The 23,041-nt window shown below is 42.5% G+C and overlaps 1 protein-coding gene across 3 annotated transcripts in view; it reads right to left on the bottom strand.

The window, feature by feature from the left end:
- Window positions 1–20,829, bottom strand: part of Tnrc6c (trinucleotide repeat containing adaptor 6C) — a 71,133-nt gene extending 50,304 nt beyond the window's left edge. For 2 of the 3 annotated variants that reach the window (XM_042667165.1, XM_042667166.1), the window contains exons 1-3: window positions 20,729–20,829; window positions 19,731–19,752; window positions 4,002–4,328 (exon numbers count right to left, since the gene is read on the bottom strand). In XM_042667165.1, coding sequence (XP_042523099.1) covers window positions 4,002–4,328; window positions 19,731–19,752; window positions 20,729–20,791 — 412 coding nt within the window. In that variant the 5' untranslated portion in view covers window positions 20,792–20,829. The remainder of the gene's footprint in view (window positions 1–4,001; window positions 4,329–19,730; window positions 19,753–20,728) is intronic. The other variant, XM_042667169.1, reaches the window with a different exon arrangement.
- Between the last annotated feature and the right edge of the window lie 2,212 nt (window positions 20,830–23,041).

Genomic DNA, 23,041 nt, shown 5'->3' with positions numbered 1-23,041 from the left:
TGTGGTTCTACCAAACTGCCTTTGTTTTATATTCTTTCTTTTCCTAATAACTTCTCTGCTTTTTACACTAGTGGTAATATTCTAAGTGGGCTTCGTATATAAAATGGCATATATCCAACTTCTTAATTTTCTGCCTTGCCACCTGTATCTAAAAAAGTAGCAAATGCTATTACAAATTAAAGAGAGCTCTGTTAATAAACGTATAACCAACCACCAAAACAATGCACTGCTCTGCTTAAAGGCAGGATAAAAGAAAGATTTTTCTTTCTTTTTTCTTTTTTTTTTAAATGTCATGGGGCTTGAACTCTAGACCTAGGGTGCACTCTCTCTCCTCTCTCTCTCTCTTTCCCTCCCCCCAACTCTGTTTGCCAGTTCTGGGGCTTGAACTCAGGGAACTCAGGGTGTTCCAGCTTTTTCTGTGTATGTGGTACTAAGGAATTGAACTAAGGCTTCATGCATGTGAGGCAAGCACTCTCACACTAAGCCACATTCCCAGCACTGAGTTCTGTCTCTGAGCTCTTTTGCTCAAGGCTAGTACTCTACCACTTTGAGACACAGTGCCACTTCTGGCCTTTTTTTTTTTGGGGGGGGGGGGGGGTTCCGGTCGTGGGGCCTGAACTCTGGGCCTGAGTGCTGTCCCTCAGCTCTTTAGCTCAAGGCTAGCACTCTACCACTTGAGCCACAGCGCCACTTCCGGCTTTTTTTTCCTGCTTATGTGGTGCTGAGGAATGGAACCCAGGGCCTCAGGCATGCAAGGCAAGCGCCCTACCACTGAGCCAACTTCCCAGCCCCAGAGATTTTTCTTTTAAAGATAAAAGCTCTTAAGTCTTTCAAGTTGGAGTTATCCTACAGACTTGGATATCCATAATCTGAAGAGAAACAGACAAAAGTGACATCTTCATAAATCTAACAGAGTCCCTGACCTGGTCAGATTTCCAATCAACTGGCTAACCCAGTTCCCCTCCCAATTAATACACGGATTAACCCCCCCCCCCCCCCCCATTACTCAGTGAGAAGGCCAACAGATGCCAGAGACAGCCTTTATACAAAGAGGATCTGGAGCCGGGCGCTGGTGGCTCACACCTGTAATCCTAGCTACTCAGGAGGCTGAGATCTGAGGATCATGGTTCAAAGCCAGCCTGGGGAGGAAAGTTCGTGAAACTCTTATCTCCAATAAACCACTAGAAAACCGGAAGCGGTATTGTGGCTCAAGAGGTAGAGCGCTCACCTTGAGCTGAAGAGCTGAGGGACAGCGCCCAGGCCCAGAGTTCAAACCCCACAACTGACAAACAACAACAACAACAACAAAAGAAGCGCAGGGACAGTGTCCAGGCCCAGAGTTCAAGTCCCAGGACCACCACCACCAATAATAACAACAACAATAATAAAAATACAATTAGGCATGCTAATGTATACAGGGTTATGCATATTGCATATACACACAAATAAGCTGACTAAAGAATGGTACACTTAGGGGAAGAATCCAGTAGTGTAACTCCTCTGAACAATGAACCATTTAACAAAATTCTAGAGGCTGAAATATGTAGGGGGTATGCAATGAAGGAAGGCACAGGAATGAAGAGAGGGAGAGGGAGAAAATGTAGTCATGACAGTAGACGTACACTATTAGAACTGAACTACATAACGTGAAGGTAGGGATAGAATGGGAAAGCTGGAGAGAATAATGGAAGGGGTGACACTGACCAACATGCATTGTACTCACTACTGGACTTCTAGAATTGAAATCCCTTTGTACAACTACTTAATAAAAAAAATATTCTAAGGCATTTTTTTTTTAAACACTCTGCTTTATAGCAGTATTTTATAGCTGGGTACATATTTGTTCCTGTCTCCATTTACCAGACACACACTACTTACATACAGAACCCTATCAAGGAGGAATCTCTCCATCTGAGAGAGAGAGGAAGAGTCAGAAGTACAGGGAGCCAAGTGTCTCGGTCAAGGTCCCCCAGGAGGCTGTGGTCTGGAGGGTAAATCTGGCCTATCGCCATATTTGACGCAATCCTCACCTACAGCGCCTGCACTACCACCTACTTTCCTTACCCACAAGCCTACAACTTGATGGTAGACTATGGACAACTCAAACAAGCTCTGCTGGATAGTGTTAGTGCCAAAAATGGCAGGGAAGGGACACGGAGAGTATGGAGGCTCAGAGACCTCCTCTTGGGTGAGAAATCAAATACTAGTCAGTGGCATAACCATGCTCAGCTTCTATGTCTTGGTCCACAGCTCCAAATTTTTGTTTTTTCATTTGACTAAGCTAGTCATATTATAGAAAGGCCAAACACTTTATGGGTTATTTTGGATTTAGTGAAACTCCAATGAATTAATTAGCAAAAGATGTAGCAAAGTTGCACAGTTCACAGTGAGTGCGAAGGCTTGTGCTAGATAAGTGTATTACAGCTCCTGGAGGAGGTTTTGGGGTGAAGGGGCTGAATGGATGGACAAAGTAAAAGGGCAAGCCTTTGTGTGCTACTAGAGAAAGACTTGGCATGAAGCTGGCACCTATGTGAGGCGTCAGGAGACAGTCAAGTGAGGACAGAAGAGGCAAGCATGAGCAGAAAAGGCTGTGAAGGCAGAGAAAATGAATCTATGGATTAAGACCAAGGTACTTTCCAAGGATACCTCTGAGTCAAAGAAAGGGGATGGGAAGACTTACCTTGCTGAAATACCAGAAATGACTGGGAAGGAAGGAGATGGTGTAAAAGGAAGACTTTGGTTTGAGAGCCCAAAATCAACTTCTTACTTTACATCCATTATATAGATGGATTCAATTGTCTGACATGTTTTTAGTCTATAAATGAGGAGTCCTCAAAACATAGAATGCATATTTTTTTGGGGGAGGCTGGGCTCAAATTCAGGGTCTCATGCATACCAGGCAAGCACTCTACCACTTAATTACGTATGTGTATACATCTATCTATCTATCTACACATATGTGCTTATCTATCTGTGTATGTATCGATCGATCGATCCATTTTTGAGACAGAGTTTTTCTATGTTGCCTGGGTTGATCACAAACAGTCCTCCCCCCTCAGCCTACTGACTAGCTTGGACTACAGGCATGTGTGACCACACTCAAATTTCAACTCAGGCCTCATGCCTGCTAGACTATGCTCCTAGCCGAGAGAGAGAGGAGAGAGAGAGAGAGGAGAAAGACAGAGAGACAGAGACAGAGAGACAGAGACAGAGAGAGAGACAGAGAGGGACAGAGAGGGACAGAGAGAGACAGAGTATTTATGCATATCTGTATATATTTTATTTTCTTTGACAAGGATATTATATTTACAGAAGGACAGTTTACATTTCTAATTTGTTGGTTTGTTTTTTTTTGCAGCACTGAGAATAGAATCTAGGTACCTTGAACATGGGTTCCATAAACTTTCACACCAGAACTTTACTAAACCAATTCCTTGATCACTTCTACTTACTTAAACAAGCAAAACTCCCATACTAACAGCCACTAGAAGAACACTGGTACTATGCTGCCAACTAGCTGTATCCTAGCAAGGTGTGCCCAAGAGGTATGTTCAGTTCTTCATCTGTTTTCAAAAATCAACTTTTCTCATTTTTCTCTGGCTTTACAGAAACAACCACTAGACCACATCCCTCTACCAGGAGTTCAGCAGATCAAACTCTAGACTACTAAAAAAACACAAGGCAAAGTTGTCTAAAAATACTAGTTTCACTAGATCACTGTTGCAGAAAATACTATGACATATTTCTTTTAAGTAGTTAATGCCACCTACAGATAAATAAGAAATTTTGTAAATAACTAGAAGCACCAACTTTTATTTGTGTATATATTATGTATATAGTGAATCTGAACCAAGTGTATCTATTTTTGCTGATAAGCAGCAGAGTTCTCAGATAAAAACAAAATCTCAGGCTGGGAGTGTAGCTCAATGCTAGAGGGCTTGACCAGCAGCACAAGGCCCTGGATCTTAGCCCCCCACTGTCCTCACTCTTCGTGGTTGTACCTGGTTGGGGCTTGCTGGAATGCTGCTGTGGCCCAACTCCAGGCAGGGGAGGAGGGCTCCCCCCTGCAGGCCCAGTGCCCGGTGCTGGGTGCACACTGGTCGGAGTCCCCGTGGGCAAAGGCTGGCCTCTTTTTAACAGCTGCTTCTGTTCTTGTTGGCGGAAGCGCGGAGGCACCTCTCGAGGCAGGTAACGGGATGCAGCTGGCTGCTGGCCACTGGTGGACGCACGTTTGCCATTGCTGCTGCTGGAGATAGTGCTGGTGGAAGTACTGGTACAGGTACCGGCAGGTTGGGGCTGGCTTGAACAGGTCTTAGTAGGTTCTGGCACTGAAAAGAATGAAAAGAAAAAGAAACAAAGGTTTAGTAGCACCTCCTCAAAATTCAACCCAAACAAAAGGAAAAATGCCATGTAGTACTTTCAAACAGAGCTGGTCTGAAGTAGAGTTGTAGGTTTGATACCCAGTTTCCCCACAAGAGAACTGCAACCTTATCTCAAGCCAGACAGTCTCATCTGTGTCAAGAGTAGAACTGCAGTTAGTTCTCATACCTGACTTTTGTCAGAATTACCAAGGGATCATAAAAGCCCAGAAGACTTAGTCCCTGCCCAAGACTCTCAGGCTAGAGCCTGAGAGTGTCTGTTAAGTTCTGAGGTAATAATGCTGCTGCTGCTGCTTCCTCCCAGGCCACCACTGTTCATGGTTAGGGTTTATACAGATCATGAGATCCTCAGATGTTCATGAATATATAGACATATATGTGTGTGTGTAAACACAGACATATATATCCATACATGTGTGCACATTTTTTGAATTTTTCGTACATTTTTGGCTCCTGAACAACTAAAGCTGAACACCATCAGTATCAGCATTTGTGGCTCTGATAAAATTGTTGGGCAGGAATGCAGGTGGCCTGCTCAACCATGGCACCAATGCTAACAAGTACACTAGCACGAAGGCTGTGCAGTGTCCCTGTATGTTGGTGTCAGTCAGCTAGTCTCACCTTCATCTTGAAAGTGATACATCATTTTATATATATATATATATATATATATATATATATATATATTACCATGCTCATCACCTTGTTTCAATATTTGGGAGGGAAAGGTTTCTATTTAATCTATAAATGTCTTCAGTTTAAATCTGAGTGAATGCTATGTAAAAAATGAATTTATAGGGCTGGGAATGTGGCTCAATGGTAGAGTGCTTGCCTTGCATGAAGCCCTAGGTTTGATTCATCAGTACCACATAAACAGAAAAAGCCAGAAGTGGCACTATGGGTTAAGTGGTAGAGTGCTAGCCTTGAGCAAAAAGCAGCTCAGAGACAGAGCCCAGGCCCTGAGTTCAAGCCCCAGGATGGGGGGAGAAAAAAAAAAAGAATTGTTACATCATTTTGGGTCTATCTGAAGTATAAGGATGCCCTTCTGAGTTTAACTATTTTAGTCAACACTGGTAGGTCCATAAGATACTGTATTTTCCTTCATATTTCCAGCTTTAGCTAGCATGCGGTTTGGTCTCTCAACAGATGACTACCATGACAGTCTGCTTCCTAGCATTTTCTATACCTCTGCTTGTCTTCCTGTTATCCTCCCGTCTAGCAAGTCCTCAATCTAGATGAAGCCATCATCTACTCTCTCCACTCTGACTCCCACAGCTAAGGATCTCTTAAGAAAACGGTGTGGCCATTTCGTTTGATGCCATTGTGACTGCATGGCCCCTAGGTGCTTCCGGTTAATCCCACTTGGACCTGATGACCGGGGTCAATGGCTCATTTATTCAAAGACTTTCCACTCAAACCGCTAATCTCTTCTCCAATGCCAGACGAACAGTCGGGGTGTTCACCAGCAGTCCTCCTTTCTTTCCTAGTAGTATGTGTGTGAGGTGCATCTTACCATCAGTGGTCTAAGAAAGATGAGAGTTGCCTGGGCCTTCACCCCACATCTATTCCAAAGAAGACACAAAGACCCTCAGGTAAGACTGGTTTTAGATTAACTCATTAATTTATGAATAGTTACATGTGTTTTAGCCAGGGCTTGAATCCACTGAGTACCATGGATGATCTGGTCACTTGTGTTGGCTGTTTGCATGCAGAGAGCAGGAAGTTACAGTTTCAATGGCAACTTGCCCAAGCACTCAAACCTCTTATTCTCTTCTCCAATGCCAACAAGCAGTCTTTCTCCTTGGCTCCCAATTCCTCTTTAGCTGCCTCCCAATCTCCTTCCTTTAATCCAGTCAAACTCCTTGGAGTTTGTGAAAGCTACCTTTTCTTGTTTCTCTGCTTGACAGTCTTCCTTTATCTAACTTTTCACAAAAAATGGACTGCCCAATGCAATGCTAAACTGTATACCACAATCTGATTGTTATTTTCTGACCGATCATTCTTTTTTTTTTTTGGGGTCCGGTCGTGGGGCCTGAACTCTGGGCCTGGGCACTGTCCCTCAGCTCTTCAGCTCAAGGTGAGTGCTCTACCACTTGAGCCACAGCACCACTTCCAGCCTTTTTTTTTTCTGCTTATGTGGTGCTGAGGAATTGAACCCAGGGCCTCATGCATGCAAGGCAAGCGCTCTACCACTGAGCCACCTTCCCAGCCCTGACCTCCCATTCTTTAGACCACGCTCAGATCATCAGTGAGAGCCAATCTTCCAGCTCACTTGGCAGGCCTCCCGTCTCTTAAGGTCTTATCACGACTCTTTTCTACTTGATACACATCCTGGGGCATTTGATCTACTCCTATGGCTTCATTATCTATCCTGCAACCATGTTCCAAGTGCCAGATGGCTACTGGATACTGCCATCTAGTCATTTACTAACACCTCAAATTCAACATGTCCCCAATACTCACTGGTTTTCTTGCCTCACTCTTCTAAGTCTTCCAGTTTCCTAAAGATTTATTACAAAATTCAAAGGAAGCAGAAGAGAAGTAAAGACAGAATTAAGTATATGTGCTGCCGAAGCAAACACAAGACAGAATTAAGAAAGAGACCAGCCAGGTGCTAGTGGCTGTAATCTTAGCTACTCAGGAGGCTGAGACCTGAGGATCGTGGGTTGAAGCCAGCCAAGGCAGGAATGTCCCTATGAGACTCTTATCTCCCGTTAACCACTGAAAAACCAGAAGTGGAGCTATGATTTAAATGGTAGAGCACTAGCCTTGGGCACAGAGAGGCTCAGGGACAGTGCCCAGGTCCTGAGTTCAAGTCCAACCACTGATTAAAAGAGAGGGGAGGAGGAGAGAGAGAACAATTGGGTGCTGGTGGCTCACGCCTGTAATCCTAGCTACTCAGGAGGCTGAGATCTGAGAATCACAACTCAAAGCGAGCTGGGGCAGGAAAGACCATGAGACTTTTTTTGGTCAGTTGTGGGGCTTGAACTTTGGGCCTGGGCACTGTCCCTGAGCTCTTTAGCTCAAGGAGAGCACTCTACCTCTTGAGCCAGAGTACCGCTTCCAATTTTTCTGGTGGTTAATTGGAGATAAGAGTCTCATGGACTTTCCTGCCCGGGCTGGCTTTGAATCGTGATCCTCAGATCTCAGCCTTCTGAGCAGTAGGTTTACAGGCATGAGCCACAGGCACCTACCTGTGAGACTCTTATCTCCAATAAACTATTCAGAGAAAGCCAGAAGTGGTGCTATGGCTCAAGTGGTAGAGTGCTATCCTTGAACCAAAGCAGCTCAGAGACAGTGCCCAGGCTGAGTTCAAGCTCCAGGACAGAAAGGGAAAGGGCAAAGAGGAAAGAGCAAAGGGGAAAGGGGAAAGGGGAAAAGGAAAAAGGGAAAGGAGAAAGGGGAAGGGGAGGGGAAGGGGAAGGGGAAGGGGAAGGGGAAGAGGAAGGAAAGGAAAGGAAAGGAAAGGAAAGGAAAGGAAAGGCAAGGCAACAATGCTTGATAGGAAGTGTACTCTTTACCTTGCTCATGTAACTTTAACCCCTCTGTACAGTATTTTTACAATAAAAACATATTAAAATTTAAAATAAAGAAAAGAAAGAGACCTACTAGTGAACTTCAGAAAGTTCTATCTGGTCTTCCCATGAAAACATAGTTTTTCTCTTATAAATAACTTCTTTCTATAAATCCAGGTTTTCATGAAGTAAGAGAGTACAGCAAGATCATGGGAATTATTTTAACTTGACTGCTTATGGATGTCAATTATTTAGAAAAACAAAACCATTTAATAACTACACAGCTAACATTAAATCTGTCAGCAAGCCAGAAATATTGGCTACTCTAATAAGCTTTTACCTTTTTCAAATGAGGGTGACATCTGGTGGTGAAAGATAGTTAACAGTTTCCTTGAGAAAGCAACATTCCTAAATTTTTTTTTTTTTTGGGGGGGTCCAGTCATGGGGTCTGAACTCTGGGCTGGGCGCTGTCCCTCAGCTCTTCAGCTCAAGGCTAGCGCTCTACCACTTGAGCCACAGCGCCACTTCTGGCTTTTTTCTTTTTGCTTATGTGGTGTTGAGGAATCGAACCCAGGGCCTCAGGCATGCAAGGCAAGCGCTCTACCACTGAGCCACCTTCCCAGCCCCTCATTCTTAAATTTTGTTTGCAAAAACAGTTCATTGTTAGCCTGGTGCCAGTGGCTCACACCTGTAATCCTAGCTACTCAGGAGGCTGAGATCTGAGGATCACAGTTCAAAGGCAGCTCCAGCAGGAAAAATCTCCAATAAATCACTCAGAAAACTGGAAGTGGCACTGTGGCTCAAGTGATAGAGCATTAGCCTTGAGCTGAGGACCTGTGCCCTGGCCCAGAGTTCAAGCCCCACAACCGACAAAAAAAAAAAAGGTTCATTCTTAGCATGTAGAGGATGTTTATTATTGACTATAAGGAATCAACTTGTAATGCTTTAAGCTAATAAAATCTCACAGTAAATAATACCTGGTTCAAGAAAATCACTACTTTCTACTTAGGTCATATAATAGAGAAGGTAAAGAGGTTCAAAGTGCTAAATGCACCTATGGAATTATCACAGTGAAAACCCCCTTAAAAAAGTATCCTCAAATTATCTTTTAAAAAGAAAAATCACTGCAGTTGTAAGGACTGCCTCCTAGAATACAGAAAAAAAACAGTACTTTTAAAACTATTTTTTGGAAACAGTCTTTGGCTTTCAGCAGCTCAAAATTCCTACTATTGCTTCCCCCCAAACTCAGGCTTCACTGAAGACAGGAAGTTCTGACTGCCTATTGAAGAACTTTATTAGGAGCGCCTTTTCAAACTGTCCCCCTGACCTTGTAATACTGGGGATTAAACACAGGGCCCTAGGCTTTATAAGGCAAGTACTCTACCACCTGAGCCACACTCCCAGAAACTTTACACATCTCATCATCTCTACGGGAGTGAGGGAGAAAGATCATGCCTAGCTGACCCAGTGGTCAGCACATAACGCCCTCCCAACCCCCAATCTCTTTCTCTTGCTGTGTGCCATACTCGTGTTTAGCTTGACATTTGGTCTGCTCTCCAGACTGCTTGGTACTTCCACAGCCTAGAACAAGATAGGCCTATTGTTCCATTATAAGCCAATACTATTGAGAACTCCTCTTTCTCAACCTAACATGAAATGTCTGATTCTCTACTGCAACTGTTTAAAATATTTTCTACATTCTTCTAAATGCTGATGTCCCATCTCTTGTTCTTAATCTGTGCCCTTGACTTGTGGTTTCCTGAAATTAAAAATACTCATCCTCAGCTGGGCACTGGTGGCTCATGCCTGTAATCCTAGCTACTCAGGAGGCTGAGATCTAAGGTTAGCCATTCAAAGCCAGCTGGGGCAAGAAAGACCGTGAGAGTCTTATTTCCAAGAAACCACCAGAAAACTGGAAGTGGCGTTGTGGCTCAAGTGACAGAGTATTCACCTTGAGCTGAAGAGTTCGGGGACAGTGCCCATGCCCAGAGTTCAAGCCTTATGAATGGGGAAAAAAAAAAATTCATCCTCAACACTGTGGCTTTGCTCTGCTGCAGCCTGGGCTGGGACTGCAGGGAGGATGGAGGCCTTGCATCACAACCTTCCCACTAGGGGCCACATGTGTGCCCTTGTGGGCAGAAGCAAGATACAAGTGGTGGCTGTGGATGCACATGAGAGGCCCTCGAGAATGGGCTGCCCCTGACCACTCTCTTGGTGACCTGCACCAGTGCTGCTGAGCCTGAACCAGCAGCATGGATTAAGGGCTATCTTCTTCCAGGCTGTGGAACTGCCAAGCAGAAGTTTTTTGTTTTTGTTATTTTTTTTAAGTTACTTCCTACAAAGAACGTTAACCTAAATTATTTTAATCCCCATATTTTAACATCTGTCATTTCTAAAGTTTGAATGTACCTTACAATTAGAGCATAAATTACTCATTCAACCCCTAGTCCACTAACAAGATATCATTACATCAATACCTGTCCTAGGTCTGGGCCTTGAAGATATCTCTCTTTTTGCTTAAAGTGAGCACTTTACCAAGTTGAAGATTTAGCTCAGCGGAGGAGCATTTGCCTGGTAAATGCAAGGCTCTGAGTCTGGTCCTCAGCTGGGGAGTGGGGGGGGTGGGGGGGGGGTGGGGAGGGGGAGAGGGGAAGGAGCTGGCACTCTACCACTTGAGCCACTTCTAATTTTTTGGTGGTTAATTGGAGATAAGAGTCTCAGACTTTCCTGTCCCAGCTAGCTTCAGATCTTGAGATCTCAGCCTCCTAAGTAGCTAGATTACAGGCAGGAGCCACTGGCACTGAGCCTTAAAAAATTTTAACCGGGGCTGGAAAGATGGCTCAGTGGTAGAGTGCTTGCCTTGCATGCATGAGGCCCTGGGTTTGATTCCTCAGCACCACATAAGCAGAAAAAGCCGGAAGTGGCGCCGAGGCTCAAGTAGTAGAGCGCTAGCCTTGGTCTGAAGAGCTGAGGGACAGCGCCCAGGCCCAGAGTTCAGGCCCCACGACCAACAACAACAAAAAAAAACAAAAAAACTTTTACATTTAAATTTACTCAAATATTGCTTCTTTGACTTTGGGCTAAAACATACATATGTGATTAATGTTTGCAATTGTAAATACATAAAAAACCAATTCTCTTAAACTAAACAAATCAGAGTCCAAGGACTATTTTCATTATTACAATTTCTCCTGCAATCCATAAACAACAAACACTGTGGCAAAAATTTGCCGTAGGACATTGAGAAGAAAGGAAGAACAGCTCTGAGTAAGGAGCACATCTGCTGTCTCTGCAGAGCCGGGGGATGCAAAGTGTGGTACGGGCCTACAGTGGAAGGCTTCAGGCTCATCTGCCACCATAGCAACACTTGAAGCACAATTCAAATACACAAACTCATTAACTACCAACTACATTACTTGTCTATTGCTAATGAGAAATGTTGTTGAAAAGTATTTTCTGTCAGGCACTGGTGTCTCATGACTGCAATCCTAGTTACTCAGGAGGCTACAATCTGAGAATCAGTATTCAAAACCAGCCTGGGCAAAAAAGTCTGTGAGACTCTTACCTTTAACTAACCACCAGAAAACCAGATGTGATGCTGTGGCTCAAAAAGGTAGAGTACTAGCCTTGAGCAAAAGAGCTCAGGGATGGTGCACAGGCCCTAATTTCAAGCCCCATGACCGGCCCCAAAAAAGTAGTTCTACTGTATCAGTTAAATGTGACTCTCAATATGTAAGACTAGATAACATTAATGTTAAAAGAATAAAATTACTTTAATAATGATTACTAACGAGTTCGAACTGAATTCCTTTACTCTTAGGAAAATGTACTATTTATGCTATAGGTGAGTATTTCTAAATCATTAAATTTTTTAATTTGTGGTACTAAGGTTTGAATGCAGGGCCTCATGATGATCCTCAGATTTCAGCCTCCTGAGTAGCAAGGATTAAAGGCGAGAACCACCGGCGCCCGGCCAGTCCTGTATTTCTAAATTTCAAATTAAGACAGGTAAGATCAAAATAGAAAATGCTATTAACAGCTGTCAATGGTGGCTCACATGTGTAATCCTAACTACTCAGAAGGGTGACACCTAAAGGATTAGTGTTCCAAACCAGCCCAGGGAAGTCTGCAAAACTTCATTTCTCCAATTAACTGCAAAATACCAGACTGGAGGTACAGTACAAGGAGTAGAGTGCCAGTCATGAAAAGGCTGAGGGACAGTACTTAGGCCCTGAGTTCAAGCCCCAGGACCAGCATAAAGAGAAGAGTAAAAGGGAGAAGAGGGGGAAAAGAGGACGAGGAAGGGAGAAGATGCTGATGGTAGTGTGTTAAAGCTTGAGTGACTGTGAAATATGGACACTGGGCCTAAGCAATGCCATCTTGTCCTCACTGCCACTTCAGCACCTTAATAGGTAATAGGACATTGCACTCAATTCTTATGAAGTACAGATGGGGCACAGATCATTCCCAGAACTGCTATATGTCATGGATTGTTAAAGACTCTGGGAAATTCCTATCCTTTACCTGATTGTTAAAGAGTATTAGATTCTGGGAAATCTCTAACACCCTAACCTCCAGTTAACCCCTAACTGGCTTATTTTGGTTCTGTAAACACACTTTGCTAATCCCATACCAAGGAGTATATCTCCTTGATATGGCTTTTGCCTTTCTAAGCTTCATGCTAACAACATACAGCACTAAGGTTTTTTGGGTCATGAGTCTGCCTGCAGTCACTGGCTTTCTAATATAGACTCCCAATTCGACCTCCTAAAGTTTGGCTTCTCCGTATCTTGCTGATCAAGTGCGTGTATAATAGCTGCAGGTCTTTCTGCAATCTTCTCCATATCAAACATCAATGGAGTCAATATAGTGGACAGAACAGTGGACAGTGGCCTAGCAACTCTGGGAGGCTGAGATCAGGATAATGGCAGCTCAAGACAAGCTCGGGTAAAATGTTGTCAAGATCTTTATCTCAGCCAATAAAAAGCTAGGCATGGTGGTATGTGCCTGTCATCCCAGATACATGAGAAGAGAATAAGTAGGATGACTGCTGTTCAGACTTCTGGGGAAATAGTGAGATCCTATTCGAGAACGTCCAAGAGCATGGTTTGAGTGTTAGAGAGCCTGTGATCTAGCACAAGGTGCTAAGCTCAAACCTTAGTAATATACTCCTGCCCCCAGGGAAATCAAGTTTGCCCTCCAATCTGACCATGTGGAAGGAGGAAAAGGAAAAGAAAAGGAAGGAGAAAGCACACCAAGTATGCTCTCCATTCTACCCTCTCCATGCCAAATCATCCTGAAGTAGATGACTCCTAGAAAAACTAATCTTTATCTCAGGAAATATAGAAGGTGTAAATGGAATTAGGTCTCAAAGGCTTTCTCTTAGGATGTGAGTATTGCCTTCTGTAGGACTGTATGAAGTGGTTTTTGTTTTTGTGTGTGTGTGTGTTTTATTGGTTGGTCATGAGGCTAGAACTCTGGGCCAGAGTGCTGCCCCTCAGCTCTTCCACTAGTGCTCTCCACTCGGGTCACTTCTGGTTTTCTGGTGGTTCCTGCCCAGGCTGGCTTTGAACTGTGATCCTTAGACCTCAGCCTTCTGAGTAGCTAGGATTACAGGCATGAGCCACCGGTGCCCAGCTTGGGTTTTTTTTTTTTTTTTTGTAATAAATTAAGAAGTTGTGCAGGCTCACATGGCTAAATTATGGAACGAGGCTAGGAGCCCGTCAACAGATGGATGGATGGAAGGGAAGAAGGTGGCATATATACAAAATGGAATATTAACCATTAAGGTGTCATCTGCAAGAAAATGGATAAAACTGGAGATCATCGGGCTGGGAAGATGGCTCAGTGGTAGAGCGCTCGCCTTGCATGCATGAGGCCCTGGGTTCGATTCCTCAGCACCACATAAGCAAAATGAAAAAAGCCGGAAGTGGCGCTGTGGCTCAGTGGTAGAGCTCTAGCCTTGAGCTGAAGAGCTGAGGGACAGCACCCAGGCCCTGAGTTCAGGCCCCACAACCGGACCCAAAAAAAACCCAAAAAACAAAAAACTGGAGATCATCATGTTTAACGGCATAAGCCAGATTCAGAAAGACAACAATTACATGATTTCTCTCAAGATATGAAACCTAAAAAGTTGAAAAGGGACTATTTGGGAAGAGGACAGGGCAAGCAAAATGAAGGACAGAGGACAGATATGGATTAAGTAATAGGGGTTGGGTAATAAAACCTACATCTTATATACATGTATGAAAATGTCACCTTGAAGTCAACAATTATGTACAATTAATATGTAGTAATAAAAACAATCAATTTTTTAAAACTGTGAAGGAACTATAACATAACCCTGGAGTTTTTCCCTCTAAAAATAGAGTCATATCCTTCAGCCTGTCAGAAGAGGGAGCCCACATCAAGCCACTGCAACAAGAAGTGATGAAGGCTGGTGAGGGAGGTAGTTTGAAAAATCCTCTCTCTTCTCTCAGGAAGAGCCTGTCACCTCCAAGAGCAGGCTTGCTGGGTCAAGTCCTGTGTACACTTAACCACTGAAGGTGTGGCAAAGTAGAAAGTCTGAGTGCAAAACAAGTAAGTCACACTTCTTACAAGCAAGATTAGGATACAAATTAAATGATTAAATGTCTGAATTTATAACATTTATAAACAAATGACTCAGTTTTTTTTTTTTTTTTTTTTGGGGGGGGGGGGGGGGGTCCGGTCCTGGGCCTGAACTCTGGGCCTGGGCGCTGTCCGTCAGCTCTTCAGCTCAAGGCCAGTGCTCTATCACTAGAGCCACTGAGCCACTTCCGGCTTTTTTGTTTTTGCTTATGTGGTGCTGAGGAATCGAACCCAGGGCCTCATGCATGCAAGGCGAGCGCTCTACCACTGAGCCACCTTCCCAGCCCATGACTCAGATTTCTAATCCGATAACTGCATGGAACTTGAACTAAGAGGGGTATCACTTTGATACGTGATTAATTAGCTTTGAGCTATATCTATCTATCTATCTATCTATCTATACACAACCATTTTATAGCCTTAATAAATATGACTTAACCACTAAATTTAACATCATACTTATATGTGCTATATTTTTATAGTGAACATCCTTCAAGTTCAACCCATGAAAAACCCCCAGAAACATCATGGAAATTTTAGGTGCACAAATCCCTCACATCACACATACAGTTACAATTACCTATGGCAAATAAAGAGCAGTACCCAAAATAAAGAAATGACATTACTGATTACAGAAGTAAAACCCATAGAAGCAGTCTGAGTATCTAATACTTGGACAACAGTTATATAGGAGAGCGTTACTGTCTAAGCTAATGGACAGTACCTGATCTCAGCCCTGTCTTCCAATCATGACAGCATCTACATCTCACCAAGGCAAAATAGCAATTGTGTTCAGCTGTGTACAAGATGAAAACTTATAAAGTACTATTTTGTTTATGAGCAGGCTCAAGGAGAGGTTTTCAAAGCACCTACTGTAGCTATTGAGGGGCTAGGATTGAAAGTAAATTGGGAAAACATCTCAGGATGGAGGAATTAAGTTCCAAGTGAACTTTAATTTCTCTTTGAATAATGCTATTATTATTATTATTATTTTGGTCAGTTGTGGGCTTGAACCTGAGGCCTGGGCGCTGTCCCTGAGCTCTTCTGTTCAAGGCTAGTGCTCTATCACTTTGAGCCACAGTTCCATGGGACAGGCATGCTTAGAGCACTACGGAGGTCCACAAGGGAGTTAGGAGAGAGAAAGGGTGGATACACAATGAATCCACTGTCTGAGTAAGAGTGTGTTCCCTCAGAGTTGGGCGAGAGGGTCTCACATCTGTAATCCAAGCTACTCAGGAAACAGATCTGAGGATTGTAGTTTGAAGCCAGCCTAAGTAGGAAAGCCCATGAGACGTTTATCTCCAATGAGTCACCAAAAAGTACAAAGTAGAGGTGTGTGTGCACACCCACACATGTGCAGATGCACAATCTCACACATACACACTTGCGTGCACATATACACAAATAATGTGTTCTCTGGCTCCTACTACCATATAGGGCAGGATACTACCTCACCTGGCTTGAACTTTAAAAAGAAAACAGTCTCCACAAAAAAAATCATAGGTCAGGACTTGAAAACAATGGCCAGCGGAAAAATTTCTATTTTAGTTATAATTTTACAAAACAGATTTTCTAGAACTCTTGTTTTCAAATGTATGAGGAAGAAAGGAAGTGTACTACATATGAGCATTGTTTAAAAAGATATATTTAGCCGGCACCAGTATCCTAACTACTTGGGAGGCTAAGATCTGAGGATCCCAGTTCAAAGCCAGTCTGAAGTACAAGAGACTTATCTCCAATAAACTACCAAAAAAGCTGGAAGTGGGGCTGTGGTTCAAGTGGTAGAGCACTACCCTGAGCAAAAGCTCAGGGACAGTACTCAGGCCTTGAGTTAAGCCCCAAGACTGGCACAAAAACATAAAAATAAAAAATATTTATTATTTACTTAAAGGCATATTTAGTTAGATCCAGTTTTGTGTTAGCCTTCTAAGTAGGCTCTCAGTTGAAGTTCAATGGTAATAGCCACATGTATAACTAGTTTTTAAAAAAATTAATGCTAAAATGAGGTCTGATCTATCAACACAATATTCTGTGGGAAATGCAGACTGCATAAAACCTACGTAGGTACAAAATATATTCTAAAGGGTTCTTAGAAATGTTATTGGAAGAGGTTAAAATTAAGTAAGATAAAATGCTAATTAATGGAGGCATTGCTTTCCTAATTTTACTAAATGAATGGCATAGGATACTGCAGAAAAAGGATGTTACTAAGTGATTTGGTCTATTTTGAGCTAATTATCATCCCCAAACAATTCAAACTTCTTTTTCTTTGCACAGTTCTGGGGTTGAACTCCACAAAGTCCCTGAGCCTCTTTGTGCTCAAAGCTAGCACTCTACTGAGACACAGTGCTGCTGCCAGCTTTTTCTGAATAGTTTTAGAGGTAATAGTCTCACAGGCTGGTTTTGAAGTATGAGCCTCAGATCTTAGCCTCCTAAGTAGTTAGAATTACAGGTGTGAGCCACCTGAGCCTGGTCTCAAACTTGTTTTTAAATTGATTCAGTGTATCACATAATGCAATTTATGTTTTAGTCTCTCAACTGTATTCAAGTTTTATACTCACCCAACTTGCTATATTTTTTCCTACACCCAAACAATTCTGGGCTTGATTTCCCTGGTCCTAGAAGCTCTGCTACTCACTAGTTCTGCCTTCAAAAGCTGTTTTCCTTCTCTGAGTACCTCCCTGACATGGGCAGGACTCTGAAGCTGGGTAGCTACAGAGCACAGGAAGTGGTGGACTTACAAATGGCTGCTGTGTGCTCATCTGCAGGCTGTATGTACAGCAGTGAAATCCTGGGCACATCAGACTCACCATGTGCTTACTAAACTTTCACAGCTTTAGTTTGCTAGTCTGTGCTCTGGAGATGATACCACCATCACTAAGAAAGAATATTGAGTGTAAGGACTTCGAACAGATCTCGCCCATGGACTTACAGGCAAGGGCAGGGAAAAGAAACAAAAATGCTGGCATGTTAGAAGAACAAATCTATTTTGTATGACAGCACAAACACCATTATAATATGCCTCATGATACAGGCAAAACAATCGCTTCCCAGCAAATTCTGATTTCTCCTAGTAATAATGGGACTTAGAAATAATTCAAACCTGGGCTGAGAAGGTGGCTTAGTGGTAGAGTTCTTGCCTACTAGCATTTATGAGGCCCTGGGTTCGATTCCTCAGCATCACATAAGCAGAAAAAGCTGGAAGTGGTGCTGTGGCTCAAGTGGTAGAGCATTAGCCTTGAGCTGAAGAGCTGAGGGACAGCACCCAGGCCCAGAGTTCAGGCCCCACAACCAACCAAAAAAAGAAAAAGAAAAAGAAAAGAAAAAAGAAAAAAAGAAAGACAAATTAAAACCTGATGTTACTATCCATTAGTAAATTACCTACCAGTACTGTTATTCTTCACAGTCACACATTTTTGTTATTTGAAAGGACATGAACAATCATTATTAGGAAAATTTGTAAAGACAGTGAGTAGTTACTAATAAACTATACCCAAGAGAGCAGTATTTTAGAGAAGATGCAAAGAGCAGATAAAAACTCAGCACTGTTTAAAGTTAGAAATGAAAATATTCATCAGCATAACAGAAAATAGCAATCTTTTTTTTTTGGGGTCCGGTCATGGGGCCTGAACTCTAGGCCTGGGTGCTGTCCCTCAGCTCTTCAGCTCAAGGCTAGCCACAGCGCCACTTCCAGCATTTTTTTCTTTTTGCTTATGTGGTGCTGAGGAATCGAACTCAGGGCCTCAGGCAGGTAAGGCAAGCACTACCACTGAGCCACCTTCCCAGCCCCGAAAATAGCAATCTTATAACAATTCTAACATTTGAGAAGAAAACAATTATAATGAAAATGATTAAACGAGATTGGGGGAAAAAAGAAAAAAATAAAGAGAAGAAATAGTTAACCCTTGAGGGTTCACTTGGTAAAGTGCTAGCCGATGAGCAAAACCATCAGATACCAAGATTGAGTTCTGTCTTGGACCAATGAGAGTGACAGAGACAGAGAGAGATTGAGATTGGGGGGGGGGGGGGGGGATAAATCAGGCCGCAAAAAAAAATCTCAAGAAGCTGGGTGCCCGTGGCTCACGCCTGTAATCTTAGCTACTCAGGAGGTTGAGATCTGAGGATCACAGTTCAAAGCCAGCCTGGGCAGGAAAGTCCATGAAACTCTTATCTCCAATAAATCACCAGAAAACTTGAAGTGGCGCTGTGGCTCAAGTGGTAGAGCGCTAGCCTGGAGCTGAAGAACTGAGGGACAGCGCCCAGAGTTCAAGCCTCACCACCGACCAAAAAAAAAAATCTCAAGAAAAATTTTTTGGCAGTTTGAGGGTTTGAACTTAGGACTTTGTGCTGCAGGAAGGTGCTCTACTACTGAGACATGCCTCCAACCCTGTTTTGTACTACTGTTAAGATAGGATCCAGTATTCTGCCAAGGTGAATACTATTTGAAGCATCCTATAGTTGCTGGGATGACAGGTATACACCACCACATCCAGCTTCTCTCCACTAAGATGAAGTCTTTTAGACTTTCTGCCTGGGATGGCCAGGAACTGTGATCTTCAGATCTCAGCCTCCTGAGTAGCTAGGATTACAGGTGTGAGCCACTGGCATCCAGCTCACTAACTTTTCTACTCAGCTTAAGAAAGAAAGAAAAAAAATCAATATTCTTTGGTTGTTCTTATTCCAAATGAATCAACATCAGTTCAATCCTTATTTGGTAGAAATCAAACCAAAAGCAAATTTAAAAGTGTTATTTAGCTGGATGCCGGTGGCTCATGCCTATAATCCTAGCTGCTCAGAAGGCTGAGATATGAGACTTGCAGTTTGAAGCCAGCCTGGGCAGGAAAGTTTATAAGGCACTTATCTTCAAAAAAAAAAAAAAAAAAAAAAAACTGCTCAGAAAATGCTGGAAGTAGAACTGTGGCTCAAGTTGTAGAGCACTAGCCTTGAGCAAAAGAAGCTCAGGGGCAGCGCTCAGGCCAGGAAAAAAAAAAAAAAGCATTATTTAGAAAGCTAACATTTTTCAGGCATTTTTAGATTACCCAAATGCCAATGAGATGCAGATGTAAAACCAGAGATAAATGGAGACTTTCACAATGAATAAGAAGTAGACTCAAAGGCAGCCTTATATTCTGTTTTGAAACATCCATTAAAAAAGAAAATCATCTTCATCAACTTTGGTGCTGCCATAAAATGAACCCCCCCCCCCCCGAAATATAAATAAATTTACCTTTGGTTTTTTGATCAGCAGCCTGAAAAAAAAAATCAGAAACGCTTTAGGACAATCGCGTATAGAACATGTATACACATCCAAGACACATCATAAGCAGACTTCATACTGGACGCTGTAAAAAACAAGCTTTGCTCTGTTGATTGATTATGATTTCATATCACTGGGGGAAATGGCTACTTGCTATTGATCACATGACACTATGAAGTAAAGGCCAAAAAAAAAACCTACATGGAAGCTTGTTTGAGCTCTATCTTTTGTTTAGTAAAAAAGGTATATAGTTTAACTATACTAATAGGCAAGAACAAAGGCAAATGTTTTTTTTTTTTAAATTTTTTTTTTTGGTCCAGTCGTGGGGCCTGAACTCTGGGCCTAGGCGCTGTCCCTCAGCTCTTCAGCTCAAGGCTAGTGCTCTACCACTTGAGCCACAGTGCCATTTCCGGCTTTTTTCTTTTTGCTTATGTGGTGCTGAGGAATCGAACCCAGGGCCTCATGCATGCAAGGCAAGCACTCTACCACTGAGCCACCTTCCCAGCCCCTAAATGTTAACTTAGTATTTTACATGCCATAAAACTCAAGACTACAGAGCTACATATATAATTTTATCTTTAATATTTACTGATAGGATTTCTAAAAGAATATATGCCAACCCTCAAGGGTTATTTCTAGCTTTTCTAGTAAGATCAGTTTGGCAGGTCTTTCCTTGTTACTTAGATGGGCTGTTCTGGACAGCTGACGGTGAGTAAAATGGCACAGCTGTACTTTATCACCATAAGCAAACCCACACTTCTTGAAATGCAACGGTAATACTCTTTAAGAAAGATACTTTGTAGCTGCCATCCTTTATTTTTTTCACCATGACAGTATCTGTTATTTGCTAATATTTATAATTATAGCACACTGATACAATTAACCTTAGCAATGTAATGGCTGTGACAATGTAAATGACAAATGTATGGTTGATTACAAGGACAGTGAAGTCAACACTTTGGCCAAACCTTTTTCTGAGCACCTTCCTTCTTTTTCTTTTCTTCCTGCTTTTTCTTTTTCTTTTCTTCCATCAAAATGTTCCTCTTCTTGTGTTTCTTCTTCTTTCTCCCTTATTAAATATAAAGAAAAGTGATGTTGGTATAATGGCTGTTTTAAATGGTTATATTATTAGGCTGGGTGCAGTAGCTCACACTTATAATCCTAGCTGTTCAAGAAGTTGATATGCATCTCAACAAATAGCTCAACATTCAACCAACAGCTAGGCACAGTGCCACGTGCCTATGATCTCAGCTGAAATCAGGATTGAAATGAGGAAGGCAGCAGTTCCAGGCCAGCCTGGGAAAGATGTTTGCAAGGCTCCATTTTGATGGAAAAAGCTGGGTATGGTGGTGTGGGACTGTCATCTCAGGTACAGCACAAAGAATAAAACAGGAGGATCACCAACCAGGTGAATGCCTGATGGGGAAAAAATGAGACCTTATCTCAAACATAACTAGATTGAAAAGGGCTGAGGGTATGACTTAAATGGTAGAACACCTAATAAGTATAATGTTCTGAGTTCAAATCCCAATTCTGCCACATGGAAAAACAGACGCAAAGGGAAGGAAAGGGAAAGGAAGGGGAGCATCAAGGCCAAAATATCTGAAGCCACTGTCACCTACAGAAGAATGTAGGTGCCACTTTGAGAGTGTCAGAACTGGACATTCACCATGTACTACTGAATGTATCTCCCTCCTGCTATATAAAGTAAGCTCCCTGCCAGCCTTCTTGTTTTTTTTTTTTTTTTTTTTTTTTGGGGGGGGTGCTTTTTTGCTCAAGGCAAGAGCTCTACTACTTGAACCACAACTCTACCTTTTGGAGCTGTGGTGGTTTTGGCTTTTTGGTGGTTAATTGGAGATAAGTGTCTCTTGGACTTTCTTGCCCAGGCAGGCATTTTACCTCTTAAACGATGCTCTTAGCCTTTTAGTTTTTTGGCTTTAGTTATTATTATTACTTTTTTAATGAAGAGTCTCAATTTTTACCTGGGGCTGATCTTGGACCTTAGCCCTTATACTGCAATCCCCCAAAGCTGTAACTAGACATGATGTACCACCAAGACTAAGCTTGTTGTTTGAGATTGGGGGGAGGGGGGAAGGTATTTTCTAACTTTTTGCCAGGGCTAGCTTTGGACTATGACTTAACCAAACTCCAGAATAGCTAGGAGTAGGCATATAGGGTATGCCATTCTGTCTGACCACAATTACTTTTACCATATTGTATTCCTTACATTAAACTTTTCCTGTTTATATAAACCATGTGGTTTCTATCTCCTGACTGAAAGCATATTCACACTGGCAGGTAGGAATATAATGGATTAGGAATAGCATCCCTAGAATCAATCCTCAGCAGACTCTGTCACTGGGGACACAGGGAGAGGCAGACAGAGTACCTGTCCATTATGTGCAAGGCCCTGGGATGAGTCCCAGCAATGGGGAAAAAACAATCAGCACATTGCTTTTAATGTATTAATATATAAATATTTTAGAAAGATACAACTACATATATAAGGAATTTCGGCTTACTATCTGCTGTACACAAATATTGCCATAATAGGAACAATTTAAGCTGATAAAGTGTATGTGAGGCTACCTGTGAGTATTCTTCCTTTAAAACAGGGATCCTTAGACTTTGCCCAACAGTATTATATAGGAAGCTTCAAAGACTTCCAAGGCCAAGGCTGCAACACATGAAGCCTGTGGGAACAGGACTCAAGCATCAACAGTGTACTTAAAGCTTTTAGGAGACTCCAGGTTCAGCCCAAGTTGAGAAACACTGCTTTGAAAGGAGATGTATGTATCAGGCATGGATAGTTCATGCCTATTATCGTAGCTACTCCGAAGGCTGAGACCTAGAGCTTTATTATGGGTCAAAGCCAACCCAGGCAGAAATGCCCAACTATCTCCAATTAGCCAGCAAAATGCCTGACTAGAGGTGTGGCTTAAGTGGTAGAATAACAGCCATGTGAAGAAAAAGCCAAGTGAAACCACAATGCTTTGAATTCAAGCCATGGTACCAGGACAAACAAACGAAAAGACTGAACACTTAGGAAGTTTGAAAAGTGATTGTTCATTATCTTAGATGATACTTTCCAGGCAAAAGCTAATGGTAAAAGGTAGAGACACTGAGCAATATTCACATACCACAGGCAGCTCTTGGGAGTGACCAGGCTGGGTTACAATCATCAAACTTCAGCCACTTATCTACAGAGAAAATCAGCAAATGAAAACCAGGTCAACAGTGGCTTCCTCTGCCACTGTCAGACCCCTATATCTAGAGTACAA

Source organism: Dipodomys spectabilis, unplaced genomic scaffold, assembly GCF_019054845.1.
Source record: "Dipodomys spectabilis isolate Male_0828 unplaced genomic scaffold, ASM1905484v1 ptg000379l, whole genome shotgun sequence".
NCBI classification, from domain to species: Eukaryota; Metazoa; Chordata; class Mammalia; order Rodentia; family Heteromyidae; genus Dipodomys; species Dipodomys spectabilis.
The sequence above is the reverse complement of the archived record's forward strand: the minus strand, read 5'-3'. Positions and strand labels throughout refer to the sequence as shown.